Consider the following 17,841-nt stretch of genomic DNA (forward strand, 5'->3'; position numbering starts at 1 on the left):
GCTTAAACTGCGCAGGCTAGAATCCCGATACATGGTGGACTTGCAGGCCAAAGCTCCCCTGGGATTAAATACAGAGGAAGAGTTAGCAATCCATTTAGGATAGCTCTAAACTTATGGTCAGCAAAGCAAAATGTATGGTCTGCAATGCAATGTAATGTTTCCCCAGGAATTAGAGGAATTCAAAAATCACTTCATTTCTGTATTATTTGATTAGAGGTTACTGTGCGTTAGTCTGAATGTACCTATTGATTTATAATGAATTTAATTATTAATTAAATGAATCATACAAGCTTCTGCAAAATAGACTCCTGTAAAACTTTTGAAATGGTATTGTATAGTAGTAGATCTTTATATTATTGTTAGGGAGGTTTTAGTTGTGCTGCAAATGTGCCCATCCAGGGCTCAATCATGATGAAAGTGCAACAAGGCTGTCCGTTTCCATGTTATGTTTCCCTCACTGCCTTTACCAACCCCAAATAATTAGCTGGCTTTTATAAGTGAGGGATTCATTTTTTGAATTGAGGACACTGTGATGAGATTTTAAACAGATAGTCCTCTTAACTTCTTTTTTAATTAATTTGTCTCCTTTTGGTTGGTATAAAATGTACGATGAAATGGGTATGTCACCATATTATGATTGGGCCCTGTTATAGAGTGTCCATATGGTTGATTATTCTATTTTGTTGAAAATGTATGATCATGTTTGAATATAACAATGATTTTTCCGGCACGAATAAATGGTTAATGAATGCTCATACAGAGTTCAACTACGCAGTGACTTAACATAGATGAAGTATGTATGTTCATAAAACGTTGGCAAATATTTAATTTAACAAAAGGAGGAATTGCTCATTCAGAGCTCAATTGTTGTAAATTTGTATATACATTTGTGTTACATAGCGCGCTTCACTGAAAACTTTATTTAAAACATTATTTAAACATTAATTTCAAGATGGAGCTGAGTATTGCAACAATATTCTAGTCCTTCACTTATGTTTGTGCCAAGTGAAGGAGTATTGACGGCAAGTGCTGTCCTATTTCTATGTTTGTGAATTAATTTAAAATGCATCCTTTCGCCGTTCCCACTCATAGTGGAAAAAGGCGCACCGCCGCAACGCGTCCTGTCCCGCTTTATGTTTTTTCAGTAAAATAAAGTAACCAAACTTACCCCTTGAAAACAGTGTGCGGTCGTCTTGTTTCCTTAGGAGACAAGTTGGGAGCTGATATATATATATCTTTCTTGAGTTCAATTCATGGAGTCAGTGCCTTCCTTACATCGTTTTGGAATTTGGATTGGTAAACAATATATATATATATATATGCACATTTATAAGTTACAGTTACATAACATTAGCTATGGCAGTACCTCTACCCTGAGCCCACCTTCCTACTTTCTCTCCCCTCTGCTGCAGCATACATGTAGCTGACCTCCTCCTACGCTGCCTGAACAAGAGTACACCTTTCAGTTCCCCTTTGCAGGATGAATTGATATGTATTTAAAATTAAATAAAATGTTGTGACATTGGAACAGTGCTGACTGTGAAAAACAACTGTCTGTGGAAATCTGGGACATCTGAGCACCCTATTGTCAGCACTACCAAACACCAATACCAATAACGTGTACTTACCATTGCAGTCCTACAAACGTTACAGTTTTGACAACCCTAGGTGATCCAACGCCTTAAAAAAGGCCTGAGTACCCTGGTATTTTTTTAATCAAGTATTGTATTGTTAAACACTTGTTCATGTGTTTTTTTTATATAAAAAAATAAATAAATAACTGACAGCCCCACCATGTGGTGAACTGCCATAAATATGTGCCGGTGTTACAAATAAGGGCGGCGGTGTCGAGCACTAGCAAACACCAACACACATTATTTGCTATTGTTTAATAAACAATGGAGTACACATTGTTGGATTCTCTTTGGGAGTTGAGGTAAGTAAAACAAATGCTTTTAAATGTGTGTATGTGCTGTCTATTCAGAGTGTGACTATGTTGGAATGTTAAAGCATATTTTATTTTATTTTTTAGAGTTTTATATAGCACGAACTAGACCAGAGACATCGGGTATCAGAGCGCTTTACACGAACACCAGTTTTGATTCAGATAGACACATTAATTTTTGTTAGGCACAGGGAGACTGGGCCAGATGCATCAAAGGGTTTTTCCCATTCTGTGTCTATGGGAAAATGTGTTCATGCATATGGCCTTAAGCGATTTGCCCAAAATCACAGGATGTTGAGCATTGTTGCCTAGACTGGAACCTGGTTCCCCAACTTCGAGGTCGATTGTTTTAGCCGTAAGGCTACATTCTCTCCCAATATGTATGTGTGAGCGAAAGTGAAGGTGAAGTCACTCATTCTACCCCTGGCATCTGGTGAATTGACGTCCATGTTATCTACCTCCTGTTGTTATCTCTTTTCTTGAGTGTTTTCGATTTTTTGGTTTACAGAAGGAACCCTGTTGCCCATTCTCATCCCAATCATCATTCCAGACTTCAAGCCTGGCCACCCCCTGAAGCGATCACATGGTAAGCAGATGGGATTTGGGGAGCACTGCTGGGTGGCTACGGTGGCAGGAGACCGAGGGTCTATTCCAATGCTTACAGTTGAGAACACTTGGAGTGTTGGTTTTCAGTGCTTTGCTTGAGATTAGAGTTAAGTATCAATGGGGTAACCCGAATTGCTACCGGACCAGGGTAAGACTGCAGTACAGTAGAAAAATTGTCACAGTAGCAACAATTTCAAAGAAAATCGATAAAGGCATTCACTGTATATATTTCATGTGTCTGCAACAGATGCAATTTAATGTCAAAACATCAACTGATTATAGAGGACATCATAATCGTTTATACAATTGATATAAAGGTGCTCAGAATAAGGCGAGAAAATACAGTGCTCAGGGGAAAAAGTATGTTTGTGAGGGTTGTAAGGAAGGGAGAGGTAATGTGCCATATATACATTATATTTACATGATAAAACCTGTCCAGCATATAACAGGCAACCTATTGCAGAAAAATACATAGCATTGTAGCGGACGCGGATAACAAATCTCAGTAATCCAGAGGCGCAAATAGAGTCAAATTTCAGGGGGGGGGGGGCTAAGAAATTTTTTCGGTGGGGGGGCTGAATCTTTAGGCAATCGGCAGAGTCGAGCTGCAGGGGCTCTTCGAAGGGGTGAAACAACAACAAAGCCCCATTAACATGCACAAGGTCTTTTAACCCCTCGGCTGCTTCCACGATTTCGCGGCAGTGCGGCCATTTTAAAAAACGGGCGCGGCTGCGTCGGCCATTGACCGACGGCAGCACCAGCGAGGTAGCATTGGCCGACGGCAGCATGGAAGGGGTTAAAGACCTGTGAAGTGCTCAGGTGTGGCTTTGAGCGGGCCCGGGAAGTGTCTCATCCCGGGCTGCCACACACGACCGGGGGGGGGGGGGCGGGGGTTAGTACTGAAGCCCTTTGAGGCCAATGAGTGTTGCGCGCCTGCCGTCATCAAAGCTTGTTGCAAAAAGGAGTAAAAGTCAACGTTTCGACCCCTTCAAGTATTCAAGGTTGTTAAGTCTTCAGTATGGGGTCTTCTTCAGGACAAAGAGGGAGCAACGGTTGGAAAATAGCTAGGAGAGTCAGGCTGCGAAATACAGTTGATGGGCTCATAGAAGCCCAGCAAAAAAAGGATAAAGGCGTGCTCAGTCTCAGTACCATGGCCGTCCTGCTCACTGACAGGAATGGGTCCAAGAATCACCCAGGTAGACGGGACAAATGTGCAGTGGTGTACTTCCAGGATTGAATCCACAACTTCACCAAATAAATCTCCATCAGCTGACAGCTTCCGAAATGACTGGCATCTTTGCTTTCGCTGTTTGTATTGCGTGAGATTACGGAATGTTTTGTGAAGTGTTCAGGCTGTATTTATTGGCTGTACGTGAAAAATTGATGGACTGTTATTATTTATGGCTTATCTGCTCTGTGAATGCAAGAGACACTTGTAATTCATTCATTTATTTATTTATTATTATTATTACTTGTGATGTCATTCATCATGTTATGCTAACTTTGTGGTGTGCTTGTACTAGCACTTCCTTAAATATGTTTGTTCTATGAGTGATTCTTGCTTTGCTGCACGTGACTTCCCCATGTTGTGTGTTAGAGTGGCCCCAGAGTCATAAAACAGAATGATGGGCCCCTCCAAGTAAAATAAGTAAAGGGGGCTTCGGTTCCACCACCCAGGTTTATTCGCTATGGATGTAAGGGGTTTTTCTGCCAGTGTCTGGGAACCTGGCAAAGAAAACAATAACATTAGGGCAGTACCCAGCTGCAACTATCTAGAGTTCTGGGGAGGGACTGTTGAGTTGTACTATTGACATAATGGCACCCTGTCACTGAAAGAAATGCGTGTTACATGCTTGTTGCTACATGTGCACATACTTGCAAAACAAGAGAATGAAATATTCTCTACTGCCAGCTTTCTTCCAAAGAATCATGTTACCTTCGTGGTTATGAAGGTCTAAGCTTTGCAATTACCAACTGTTCGTGTATACTGGCATCTAGGGGCTGCATCAGGAACTGTTAATTCAGGGCTTTGCCGACGCTACCAGGTTTCAGGAGTGGCACGCCTCCATCCCCACACATAGAGGGACTATCAACACTCCCATTCTTGATTGTAGTAGCCAAGGCTGGTAGGAGAGTGTTAAGAATGGGAGAGGGCGTGCACACCAGGACCCTCATTACGAGATTGCCGACAATTGCCATTCAGCCGCAAGCCGGACCCTGCTGCTTAATCAGCATTCTGGGTTTTGCGGTAACCCCGCACCTCCGACATTTTTTACCACGGCAGTGAATATCTGCAGACATTTGCCTTCGAAAGAAAAAGTTTGGGATGTGTGGAAATCTGCGGAAATTAGCGCGAAAACACCAAGATATCCCAAATTCAGAGGATCAAAACCTCGTAATTGGGCGAATGTACATCACCTGGTAAATACTACGTCATGTGGGATTTCTACCCGTACATCAAGCCCATTCATAACGTGGGCCTTGGAATGTTATAGCCACTTTTCCTCAGGCATCTTACTCCCTGGCTCGTTTCCATTACTGGCCACTGTATGTAAGATTACTAGCAGTGACCACCTTAGTGCATCAAGTAAGTTTGCCAGCAGTAATGTATATAAAAAAGTGATAATATTATAAATAAGTTTTCCCAACGTTTTATTTATTACGGAAATATCAGTGGTAAATATATTTGAAAAATTCCGAAATTTTTCTGCAAATTTCAGATTATTAGTTCTGGGGGGGAAAACACATCTTTTCGTCTCCATCACAAGCTTTCGAGTGTTGATATACATATATTCATTCGACCAACCTGATGTTTATATTACTTCCCAGTGGTAGACACTAACAGCCTGATTCATCAAGCTGATTTGCGCTCGCAAAGGGCCAGATTCTGAGAATCTGGCCCTTTGCGAGTGCGATTTTTGCATTTGGGATTCATCATCCCAAATGCAAAAATCACTATTAGCGAAATCGCATATTTGCGAGGAAGTGGATTTGAGGAATCTCTAATAGAGATTCCTCAAATGCAATTCATCAACCAAATAGAAATAGCGAAATCGCAATATTTGGTCTCAATTTACCACCAGGTCTGACTTGGTGGTAAATTGCGTAACTAGTGTAAAAAGCACTTTAGTGCATTTTTTTCTTTTGCATGTTACACACACACATGTCCTTTGGACATGTGTGTGCGCAACACCTGTTCAAATGTGCATTTTAGGGGTGCTACAGGGTGTCCTTTGGACACCCCTGGCACCCTTAAAATCGCTATCTGATTTGCGAGTAGCAAATTGCTACTCGCAAATAAGGGATACTCCCCATTCATTCCTATGGGCCATTTGGCCCATAGGAATGAATGGGGAGTTATTTCCTTTTTTTGCGAGTAGCAAATTGATACTCGCAAATAGAGAACATGTAGGAATCGCTATTTATTTAGCAATTCCTACATGAATACCGTTTTGCGTGTCCTCAATAGCGAGTCGCTATGATTCGCTATTAGGGCCACGCAAAACGGCCCGTTGATGAATCAGGCTGTAAGCCATTTGCTTTTGTGCAGGGTTCTGGTGGAGGATTTCCTAGATGCCAGGACATCAAATATGTCAGAGTGAGGTCCTCAGTAACTATGGCCCCAAACATGTTGGTGGATGTGGAAATTTCAATGTAAAAGGAACAGGGCACCACGTTGATAGTGCACCTCGATCTATTTCTTATCTTCTGGAGAAAACGTAGAATCAGAGAAGTCAGAAAAGAAGGCAACCAAGAAATTCAGTGCAGCATCTGGTCATTTCCTTGCACTCTGTGCTCCTTTCCAAGAGGCGAACTGTCGCACTTTGCATCCAAATGAGCGCCAAAGGCAAGCACAGTGGAGAAACCTTGGGGCATATTATCAAGGACCCGTGTTAAAATTATCGCCGTTTTATCGGCAGGAAACTGCAGATAAAACGGCGATAATGGGCTTGATAATACGCCCTTGTTAACCTCAGAACATGGGCTTCTATGGGAATTAACAAGGGCGTATTATCAAGCCCATTATCGCCGTTTTATCAGCAGTTTCCTGCCGATACAACGGCGATAATTTTAGCACCGGTCCTTGATAATATGCCCCTTAGTTTCTGAAAATGGGGTCAAGGACTTCCTATTGGATTTACCAGATCATGTGGCAAGTGAATACATCTGCTCTAGCTATCTACCTGGATATTGTTGATCTCTGCAACATGGAAGACAAACAGGTGAGTGCTTCATTGAAAATATTTTGAATTTTGAATTTGAATTGAATTTGTAGAGCGCGAATTGCTGCCCTGAGGCGTCCAAGCGCTAGTAATAACCAGAACCTACCAGAGAGACATAGGAGGGGGATGAGGTTAAAGGGGTGAGTTAAAAAGGAAGGTTTTGAGCTGTTTGCGAAAAGAGATGAGGTTAGAGTTGGCTCTGAGGTACAGTGGAAGTGCATTCCACGTCCTGGAGGCATTGTAGGCAAAAGTCCTGCCGCCAGACCTGGATCTTTTTATTCTTGGAGTCACTGCTAGAAAGGTCTGGCTGGAGCGGAGGCTTCTGTTGGGCGTGTAGTGAGTGACTAGGTTGCGAGTAATACTCGGACCAGTGTCCCAGAAGGCTTGATGGGCAATGCACATTGCCTTAAAAAGAATTCTTTGGCGAACTGGTAGCCAATGGAGGCTGGCCAGTCCGGCCCTTACTGAAAGTCTGCGAGGGATCTCCAGCAATAAGAGGGCTGCGCAGTTCTGCACTGTCTGCAGCCTGCGCAGAGTGTAGTCTGGGGCGCCGAGATAGAGCACGTTGTTAAAATCAAGGCGTGATTGTATAAGCCCTTGAATAGCCACCTGTTTGGCTTCCATGGGGAGGAGGGGGAAGATTTTCTTTAGCATCCTCATGGTGCCAAAACAGGTAGCTGACAGTTTCGTGGCCTGCGTATTGAATGATAGGGATTTGTCCAACCAGACTCCGAGGCTCTTGATATTGTCTTTGGGAGATGGTGGAAGGCCCAAACACGGGGGCCATAGGGCATCGGGGAAGCGGAGATCTGGGGGCCTAGGAGCATCAGCTCCGTTTTGTCCCCGTTCAACTTAAGGGATGAAGAGGACATCCAAGTCATCACCTCTTCTAGGCACTCTCTGAGCCCGCCTGACGCCGGTAGGTTGTCATCCTGCGTCAGTGAGACCACCAGCTGCGTGTCGTCCGCATACGAGATGATCTTAATCCCGAAAGGACGGACGACCTCAGCCAGTGGCCTCATGTATAGATTGAAGAGTGCAGGGCTCAGCGAGGAACCCTGGGGGACTCCACACTTCAGAGGTCTGCTGGAAGAGACGGACTCACCCTCGAAGACTCTAAAGGATCTATCCTCTAGAAAGGACTTGAACCACGACCAGGCTTTGTCCTTAATCCCGGCACAGGACATACGGTACAGCAGAGTGTCATGGCTGACCGTATCGAACGCTGCGCTTAGGTCGAGGAGGATCACTGCCACTGATCCTCCTCGATCCAGGATTATTCTAGCTTCCTCGGTGACCATGAGAAGGGCGGTTTCGGTCCCATGTTTCGGTCTAAAGCCCGTCTGTGTGGGGTCTAGCAAGTGAAAACTTTCCAAAAAGTTTACTAGGTAATGATTAACATGTTTTTCTAAGATCTTGCTCACCCAGGGTGGCAGGGAGATGGGTCGATAATTGCCCAGGTCAGTTGGGTCTAGAGTAGGTTTTTTTAGTAGAGCTCTGACCTTGGCCTGCTTCCAGGCGGCCGGGACCATGCAAGAGGTGATTGATGCATTTAGTACCGCCCTAATTATAGGCAGGGTGACCTGGGAGGCGGCCAATATGATGTCTGGCGGGGCTGGGTCGTCAGGAGACCCGGATTTGACTCTCTTTGCTAAGGATTCAAGAGTTGTGCGGTCCAGTAGGGGAAAGTGAGTCAAAGTGGATTGCGGAAGTAGGGGGGGGTATAGTGCAGAGGATTTATTGGGTTGGGTAGAGGAGGTAATGTTTATGATGGGGGGGGGGGGGGGAAAGGCCGAGTAGATGGTGTTTACTTTTTGGTAGAAAAATTCAGCAACGTTATTGCAGTGGGTGGTGGATTTTTCGACCTGCACGGCGGGGGGAGGCTTCATTAACTGTTTCACGATGTGAAAAATCTCCTTTGGTTTCGATTTGGCCATCACTATTCTATCCGAGAAATATGTGGCCTCGGCTGTTTTTACTTGCGTTTTGTATTCGCAAATGGATTCGCGGTAGCGGGTTTTATTGTCCGCCGCGTAATCTAGGCGCCAACGTCTTTCCAGTCTTCTGCATAGACGTTTTTTGTCCCTGAGAGAGTTCGTGTACCAGGGGGCAGTTTTTTGGGACCGTTTCAGCGTAGTCTTCCTTACTGGGAGTGTTGTATCTAGGGTTCGCGTGATCCAGTTGACGTAGGCCTGGTTGGCTAGGCCAGGGTCCTCGTGATCACAGGGTACAGTGCTAGCAAGTTTGGTAGCCCAGTTATCCACCGCAAGGCGGGACCAAGCTCGCATGAACTTGGTAATGGGTATGGTCGATGGAGGTTTGACCGTGGTCCAGCTAATGGGAACCAAGAAGTGGTCAGTCCATGGCAGAGGAATAGATGGGCCGGCTTGGAGATCAGGGCAGTTGCTGAAGACAGGGTCCAGCAGGTGACCCTTTACGTGAGTGGGGGTAGTAACACGTTGGGTAAGTTGCAGGGCTGCTAGATCATCTGCTAAGGTAGCGGCTATGTGGTCCAGTGAAGAGTCAAAATGCAAATTGAGATCTCCAAGCAGGGTAAAGTTGGACGTGGTGCTGATTCGTTCGGCCACATTTAATGGTAGGTTACCGTGGAACTGCTTTGAGGGGCCAACGGGGCGGTAGACAAGAGTGCCTGAGAAGGAACTGTTGGATGAGAGTTCGATGTTAAAATCAAGACTCTCACAGTCCGGGATGGTTTCCGGGGCAACTCTACAGTGATACTGTTCTTTGTAAATAATTGCTAGACCTCCTCCTCTCCCTTTGGGTCGGTCTAGCCGACTGATTTGGAAGCCTGACGGGAGAGCGTCTACAACCGCAGGGTCGGACTCAGATGTCAGCCAAGTTTCCGTCAGAAACAGCATATCTGGGTTGTATTCCTCTATTAACAGTGTCATTTCGGCGCTGTGTTTCGGCAGGGAGCGACAGTTCAGTAGGAACATGCGGTAGTCATAAGTGATTTTCCGGCTAGGTTTGATGTTAAGGGGGGTATGGCATATAGGGCAAACATGTGGCAGGGCGTCGGCGTGATAAGTATGCCGAGAACAGATGTTAGCGGAGGGCCTAAGGCTGTGGAGGAATTCGGCACTATAGTATCTGTGCTCTGAAGCTTGCAGTGTAGGGGGGGTGGCCCTGGGCCCGGACTCGGCGCGGACGAGCTCAGACGAGCGCAGACGAGCTTGCCTTATGCGCGCCTTCGGCGCGCAATCGTCGCGCCCGCTGCGCTCGTCCGCTGCGCTTCCTGTACATGCACATCTTATAGACAGGGAATGATAGAGGGGGCGTGGCCTCGTAGTGGGCGTGTCCTACTCCGGGCGAGGAGAATAGCGTTAGCAAAAGCGGCGATTTTCGCCCTTACCAGCGCTCGTTTCAGCGGGAGGACAGGTGCCTGCACACAGCAGTCGTGTGACAGGTAAAGGGGTGAGTGATTTAAAAATAACAATTTTCCAAGTTAAAAAAACAATCAGCAGTATACACAAACAACAACTCCCGGCTGTGCCTCAGGAGGAATAGGGTTATCGGCGCACTCGCGATTCAGCGCGCTTTAAGTAGTGTTTGTGGAGGGGGCGTGGCCTCGCAGTGGGCGTGTCCTACTCCGGGCGAGGAGAATGGCGTTAGCAAAAGCGGCGATTTTTGCCCTTACCAGCGCTCGTTTCAGTGGGAGGACAGGTGCCTGCACACAGCAGTCGTGTGACAGGTAAAGGGGTGAGTGATTTAAAAATAACAATTTTCCAAGTTAAAAAAACAATCAGCAGTATACACAAACAACAACTCCCGGCTGTGCCTCAGGAGGAATAGGGTTATCCTATCATTTCTAGAGGTCTGCAGCAGCTTTAGAGCTACAGGAAGTGAGTGCTTCCTTGGTAACTTACATAAGAAACTAATAAGATAGGCCTCTGCTCTATAGTGTTTAAGTGCAGGGGCGAATTTGACATGTTCCACAAGTCAATGATAGTTTCTCCTTCCAGTGTGCCTCCCCAGGCCTATGTTGAAAAGTAGGTGGCGGCAGCAAGCATTAGCAAGACCAGGTGGAAGACCCATAACACCAAAAGGCTTGAGGCTTGTGACTACCATCATAGGGACGGAATCAGAGATGGCTGACCTAGAATGAGCTTTAACTCACTGCCTACCAGATAGTCCTAATGTTCCTCTACATGGAGCTATATTGAAAACATGTGAGGAGATTGGCTTGTGGTAAGTGTGTCCTATCTTACCCATTCACCTTTAGCACTTTCTTTATCTCTACCTCCTGTCCCTACAGTATCTGTTCACATTGGGTGTCTTGTAAGTCTTGCACTGTGTGGCTCGTGCTTAGACTCTTGATTGGTGAACATTCCTAGTACGAGCTTTCTTGAGGGGATCCCGGCTTTGCCGATGTTGCATCGTAGGCTCCAGTTACTTTGGAACAGAACCATTTGCACATTGCCTGGAGCCTCAGAAACCTGTGGAACCCCCAGGCCGTCACTGTCTCATTGATCAAGAACGGATGCACTGACTGACAGATAGATGTAACCGCTTCAGGTTGAGCGAAGGCTGTTTGTTGCTAGGCTGGTGTTCAGAATTGCTCATAACATCCCATGTCCTAAGGAAATGGGTGGCCCCGCGAAAAATCTGGGGATATGGTTCGGAGAGGATTTAAAATTTGAGGACCATATAAAAAAACTGACTGGAACGTGTTTTGCCACTTTGAGAATGCTCGGGAAATTCTTTCCGCTGCTCCCTAGAGAGGCCAGGGAGACAGTTGCCCGAGCACTAATTTTGGCAAGACTGGATTACGCGAACTCCCTGTTCAGCGGCATTCCTGCGTATTTGACTAAACGCCTACTGGTCATTCAGAATGCCGCTGTCCGCCTTCTCTGTGGTGTCCCCAGATGGAAGAGTGTCCGATCCCATATGTCTGACCTCCACTGGCTTCCAGTCCCACAACGGATCCTCTTTAAAACTCTGGTGCTTGCGTTTAGAGCGATTCATGACCAAGGACCATCTTATCTAAAGAAAAGATTCACTTTGTATGTCCCCACTAGAGCTCTACGGTCATCGTTTCTTCTTAGAATGACCCTTCCCAGATTTAAGCGAACACGATTAGGGGGTCAGTCCATCACTGTGGTTGCTGCCCGCGCCTGGAATGCCCTCCCCTTTCATCTGCGCTCTAGTCAAACAGTAGCCCAATTCAAAAAGAACCTAAAAACCCACCTATTCAGTTCCAGTTCCTAAAACTGATCTCCGCTTATCTGTCTTTGCCTCTCCCGCCGCGCCAGGATACTCCCCAGTAGCAGTGCGCGCTACAAAACCATTTATACATACATACATTATACATATGAACTGAATCATTTTGGATTCTGTCAAAGACGATAGAGATTCATATATTACGGATAAGTGTAGGGACATTTCCAAAGCACTAATACTGACGCATTCGCATGTTAACCATGAAGGAAGTGGACTGAAGTAGGGAATTAAAAAAAGAAAGATTTTTTGCTTATTCTTGAAGGTGGTATGATATTCCATCCTTCGACTGTCAAGAAGGTTGTGATTTCCACACTCTAGTTCCCCTACTCATGATACGCCTGCCCCCAAAGGAGGACAGCCTGAACGACTGCTGGATCAGGAGGAATTGTGAGGATTCTGCCCTTCTAGTAGGTGCTCACACTTGAAAATAGTGCACAGACATTGAAAGTGGATGCTGCCATCCACCAGCAGGTAGTGCAGGGCCTTGTATGCTGAGCAGATGTCTTATAATGCTGTTACACATGCTCTGCTGTTGATGGGTTTACAGTGATTGTATATTCCCATGGAGAAGGCATTTCCATATTCCAAACTCATGCATGCCAAAGCCAAGAAGATTGAGGTCCAGAAGGAAGGGAGAATGATTTTTGTTTTACTTTCCTTCGCAGAAGTTTACAGAGAAGCCAAGTCTGAATCAGGTCCTGAGAGAGAAAACCACACTCTTTTCACCCTCCCTCGCTTACGCGTCACTGATTTGATATTTATCTAGGTGCGGATGACAGTAGATCTTCTGCTGTTGCAGAAAAGCCTCCAGAGATGCCACAATCCTGGTAAAAATGTAAGGGGTCGCACTGCGATTGCATGGCAGTGTCCTTTACTGGTAGTGCTGGTTCCTCACCATTTAAAAGAGGTCCTGAAAGTCTATTGAGCGTAGACATTCCTCTAACAAAGGTGGTGGTTTTAGATCATACTGGTCTAGGACAGCACGCAACACTCCTCTCTCTTTACAAACACTAGAAGTAGTAATATCCCTGCCACCATTCTGGAGACAAGAAGACTTGATTGCTACTATTGGAAAAAGCCTCTCTAGCTCCTACATATATTATTGGGTGGGGCTGTAGCTGAGGTGGCCACCCATGCAGGTGTATGTGGGAGCTTGAGATCATAACTGGTTGTGTCCCCTGATTAACCCATGCATCTGTGATTACCTAGGTGCAGCTTGGTTGAGGAGACGATTAACTATTTTCACTGCAGTAGCATGGACTTCCTGAGATAGTGCCTGGGAAATCAATTGGACGTTTTGAATTGTGTGAGGTTGGGAGAAATTACATTTTCTTTCCTCTTAAGTACTTTGCAATTGACTGCTGTTTGTTTAGGGTCTTGGGGTAAAAGGCCCCAAAGCCTTGAAAGACTAGAAGAAGGTGATTAGAAGGTCTGGGTTTCGGTGGGGGGGGGGGGGGGGGGGGGAGATATTTTAGGTGAACCCATTCCACCCATGCAATCTCATACATTGTGAGGATTTTGTTTTACCCTTCTGGGAAGCAACCCTTACTACAACAGGTTGAGCTATGGGATTCCCTTAGACAAATCTGTGCTTTCCTGTGTAGCCAGGAACCTGTCATCCAAGCATTTTGAGAACACTAGTTCAGACCAAGGCTTTCCCAAACTCTATTGATCCTTTTTGAGCACTTGTGTCTCATTGACCAGAGAAGATATAGATGGAGTAGCGCCTTCTGCCACCGGCCATACATGCCCTGCATCTCCAGTGGGGGGTTACTAACAGGATCATAGTACACTGCTTCCATAGCCTTGGCATTGACAGCATGGTAGCATCTGCACAGATGTTGGTGGCTCGTACAAATCTTCAAATTGATTTCTGACAGAGCTAAGCCAGGCCTCTTGTTGGAAGGAGGCCTGCGTGAGGGATCCTCCTGGAGAATACTTCATCCCTGAAGGTCCAGCTGGAACAGTCAAAAGTGGGATCAGAACAGACAGGTGAATCAAACTAATAGTGCTGGGTTGCACAGAGACACTACTTCCTAGGGCTGGTCATTGAGACTCAGGTTCTGACTGGATGTCTGAGAGAGAGCTGCATAAGGCATGGTGGAAGCTGCATTTGGGGGTATGGAAGCTGCTCTGAAGCTTATGACAGGAATTATGGGAGACTTCCTTGCCTTTAGATTGGCACTCCACAAACAAGATTGAATCCGAGGTGAGGAGTGAGGTCAGCATGGAGGTGAAACCTGCACTCAGAGGTCTGATGCCTCAGTTCAGACTGCCCTGTCTACCATGAAGTCCACTACCTGCAATAGAGGATGTAGCCAGGGGCGATCCCAAAGAGTTTTGAGGACATCTCCCACTGGTATCAGATGAGATTCCTGAGAGCCGTGCAGCTGTGTCTGGGACTCCTTTGCCAACGCCTGCTACTCAAGAACTAGTCCGGCAAAGAGGGTATCCCGGTCTCATAACCTTTGGTGCAGCAGGCCTCTGATGTGGAGTCAGCCACCCTCTAAATCTCCTACAACTGGGTGTCCAGAGAGCCTAGCTTGGCATGCCACTGGCTTTACATGTCTGTGTTTATCTGCTTTAGCTTGTCCCTCTTGTGTTCACTGGAAGGTGTTTGAACAATGGGTAAGACTTGCATCACGAATCCCACTGACTAGGTAGTGCTCTTCTTCCCAACTCCTGCCTGCCCAGCACTCTGTCATGGTGACATAAGAGCAGCAAATTGAGACCTGCCCTGTGCTATGCGCTCATGGAAACAGACTTGCTTGACATAGTGGTACACTGTAGATTCAGTACTTCCATGCTTCCAAGTGAAGCTGGGCTAGACTCAATGGGGCAATGGAGTCTCCAGAGATGAGATAGGGTTTGGTACCTGACGGGCCCTCAGCTCTGGCGCTTCAGTTTCCTACCCTGATTCTTGACAACACTGGTTGAAATAAGTCACATTAATGCAGGGGGAAACAGTCTTGCAACCAGGTACTTTCACCTTCCTCAAGGCTATTCACAATACTGGCTTACGACCAGAGACGGTAGCCTGCATGTAGTATGGGCAGGGTCCTTAGTGGGGAATCCTCATTTAACTGACTACCTGAAAGAATGCTGTGCCACAACATCCTACTAACCTCTTTACTTCTAACAATGAAATCCAACCTTGGGGCGTGGTCTCGCCAGCAGCAAGATGATGACTGCGCGCTGAGCGAGCTCTGCCAGCCGAGCCAGACAATCCGGCCTTATCCGTCATCTGCGTGAGCTAATCCATTTATAAAAGTGCTTCCTGCCCTCATCTGTTACTGCTGGGGCGCCGGTAGCCGAAAAGAATTGCCATCGGAGTGCTTTTCGTGCTGAGGCTTGACTGCCTGGCTGTGCCATGAGGCCCCAGGGCCTGCGTTGATCTACTCTGCCGGCTGAGATCCCTACTCCCACGACTGAACAGATTGCTGCTCGGGAGGTGACCCATTCCAGGCTTGACCGGTGTTCCGCTGCTACCGCCTGCTCTACGGCGGAGCTGCTTTGACTCTGCGGCCTGGCCTCCTTGCTGCCTGGGTGGCGTGGCCCGGTGGCGGCTAAGGACTGCCTTGGCCTTGAAGATCCGTGGAAGCTGCCGAGTCTCGCTCACCTGCCCTGCTGCCGAGCCCGCTTTGGAGACCGTCTGGGACGAGCGGCTACGGCGCTGGGATCTACAACACACTCCGGCTATAAAGTAAGATCGCCCTGAGCTTGGGAACCGCTCTGCACCCTGACCGGTGGCTCCCTGGGCGTCTATGGCGGAGGCCGGTTGTCGCTCCCTTTCCATTTGCACCCTGGGGTTTGGGGCGTTGCTCCTGCTCTCCCGGCTTCTCCCTGAGCCTACCTCACTCCGATTCGCACTGGGCGCTCCCTTGCCCACGATCTTAGTCCGCCCGTGTGGGTGGGAGCCTGTAACAGTGCACTCTCCCCCTTCACCTCGGCCTGCTTTGTTACTCTGCCATGGGGGTCCCTGCTGCGTGCCTCAGAACGCAGTGGCAGTTTGTGCTGAGGACGTTGACTCCAGCTGACAGGGCTCTAAGTCCACCCTGACAACTTTGCGAGTGGCCTCCCTGATCTGCACCTGTAGCCCACTCTGAAGCTGAACCATATACCCTCCGCCACCATATTTGTACTGCAAGTCCATTAGGACCGGCAGGGGCCTAGGGATTGCTGCTGAGGGCGCTTCTGCTGCCTCTTGCTGTGCCCCCCCCCCTTCTGTGGTGGCCACCGGATCTGCATTCCAATACACATCCCCCGCTGTGCCCTCTATCGTCACTCTGAGTGCTGCCATCAGGAAGACAGACACCAAGCAGCCCAAACTCACCTTCTCTGGGCGTGGCGCGGGTTGGGGTGGCGAAGCCCCTCGTGACACGGGTGAACAGTCTACTCAGACCGACCCGCACGAGGAAGACCAAACAGCCTAAGAGCCATCCTCCTAGAGGTGAAGTCCAGCTTGAAGAATATTGACACGAAGCTCGACCACCTCTCCACTCACCTTGACCAGGTGAAACAAAAGGTAGACTCGCATGATACGCGCCTGGACCAGCTTGAGGCAAGGGTTTCGGACGCTGAGGATACCGGCGCCTCTGGAGCATAGAAGCTTCTACAAATGGACAAAATCCTGGAAATCATCAGCGCCAAAAACGAGGACTTGGAGGCATGCTCCCGGAGGAAGAACATATGAGTTGTGGGTCTTCTAGAATCCACCACGACTAGAAAGATGGAGGACTTTCTTGAGTCCCTGCTTCGGGACCTCTTTGGCCCGGTTCTCTCCACCCATTTTATTTTTACCCGGGCACACAGTTCGCTTGGCCCTCGGCCCCCTCCAATAGCCCCTGCACGCCCAATAATTGCCCGTTTGTTGAACTACCGGAACCGAGACTCCATTCTACGCAGGGCCTTGAAGCTGGGCGTGGTGAACTATCAGGGGAACACTCTGTCTTTCTACCCTGACTTTGCTCTGATGGTCCAGGCGGCCCGCAGGGACTTTCTCCCTGCTAAGCGTAACCTGCAACAGCTCCACATCTCTTATGCGGTGCTCCACTCCTCCAAACTTTGTGTCGACGTTGGGGATAAACCGAAATTCTTCACCGACGCAAAGTCTGCACTTGCTTGTGCTAAACAGTTGCCGAAATCCTCGCTGCGCAACCACACCACCGCCTGCAAGGAAGGCTACACCAGTGATAATGACTGATCCAGTTTATGCCTGGCCATTCGCCTTAGTGTTGCCATTCAGCAACTTCACATTGTTTTTTCATAAGTTCTCTGCCTGTCTGTTATTCCTATGCCTTTGTACAGTACTTGTGCTTTGTATACTTTACATTCTATGAGTATGAGTGGTGAAGTGGGGCATATTGCTCTCCGGGTCTTAGTGGGTCTCCCAGGCAGCATCCACACCTTTGTCTGTCCCATTCCTACCATGAATCGACCCCCGAGCACTTTGACGCCTTCTTTCCAACGGCATGTATAGGTGCCCACAATCTACCCATCACCTTGGATTTCCTCAATGGACAGCCGTATTTCAGCCTCTGGGCTTAGGATCCCCGGCTTACTCAGCACCTCGCACCCAGCTGGTGGCTCTCACGAAACACCCTCACAAACGCTCCATTCCACCACTAATTGGCCTCCCGCTGAGCTCTACCATGCTCAGCCAACCTGCCTACACAGCTTGGGGGTTCGGCTGTGCCCACGCACCCCGCATGGATGAGTCCCATTTTTGTACCTATTTCTCACAGTTTGGGTTTGGGGGTGTGTGGATGCTCAACCTATTTGGGGGGTTGGAGTGGATGGTGGGTGTGTCTGGGTTTTGTTTTGCAG

The 17,841-nt window shown here is 47.6% G+C and overlaps 1 protein-coding gene across 3 annotated transcripts in view; it reads left to right on the top strand.

The window, feature by feature from the left end:
• LOC144783075 (SPARC-related modular calcium-binding protein 1-like) overlaps nt 1-17,841 on the top strand; it is a 419,240-nt gene that overhangs the window by 354,150 nt on the left and 47,249 nt on the right. For all 3 annotated transcript variants that reach the window (XM_078662241.1, XM_078662242.1, XM_078662243.1), the window contains one exon: nt 2,454-2,531. In XM_078662241.1, the coding sequence (XP_078518367.1) occupies nt 2,454-2,531 (78 nt within the window). The remainder of the gene's footprint in view (nt 1-2,453; nt 2,532-17,841) is intronic.

The sequence above is a fragment of the Lissotriton helveticus genome, chromosome 9, assembly GCF_964261635.1.
Source record: "Lissotriton helveticus chromosome 9, aLisHel1.1, whole genome shotgun sequence".
In the NCBI taxonomy this organism is placed as follows: domain Eukaryota; kingdom Metazoa; phylum Chordata; class Amphibia; order Caudata; family Salamandridae; genus Lissotriton; species Lissotriton helveticus.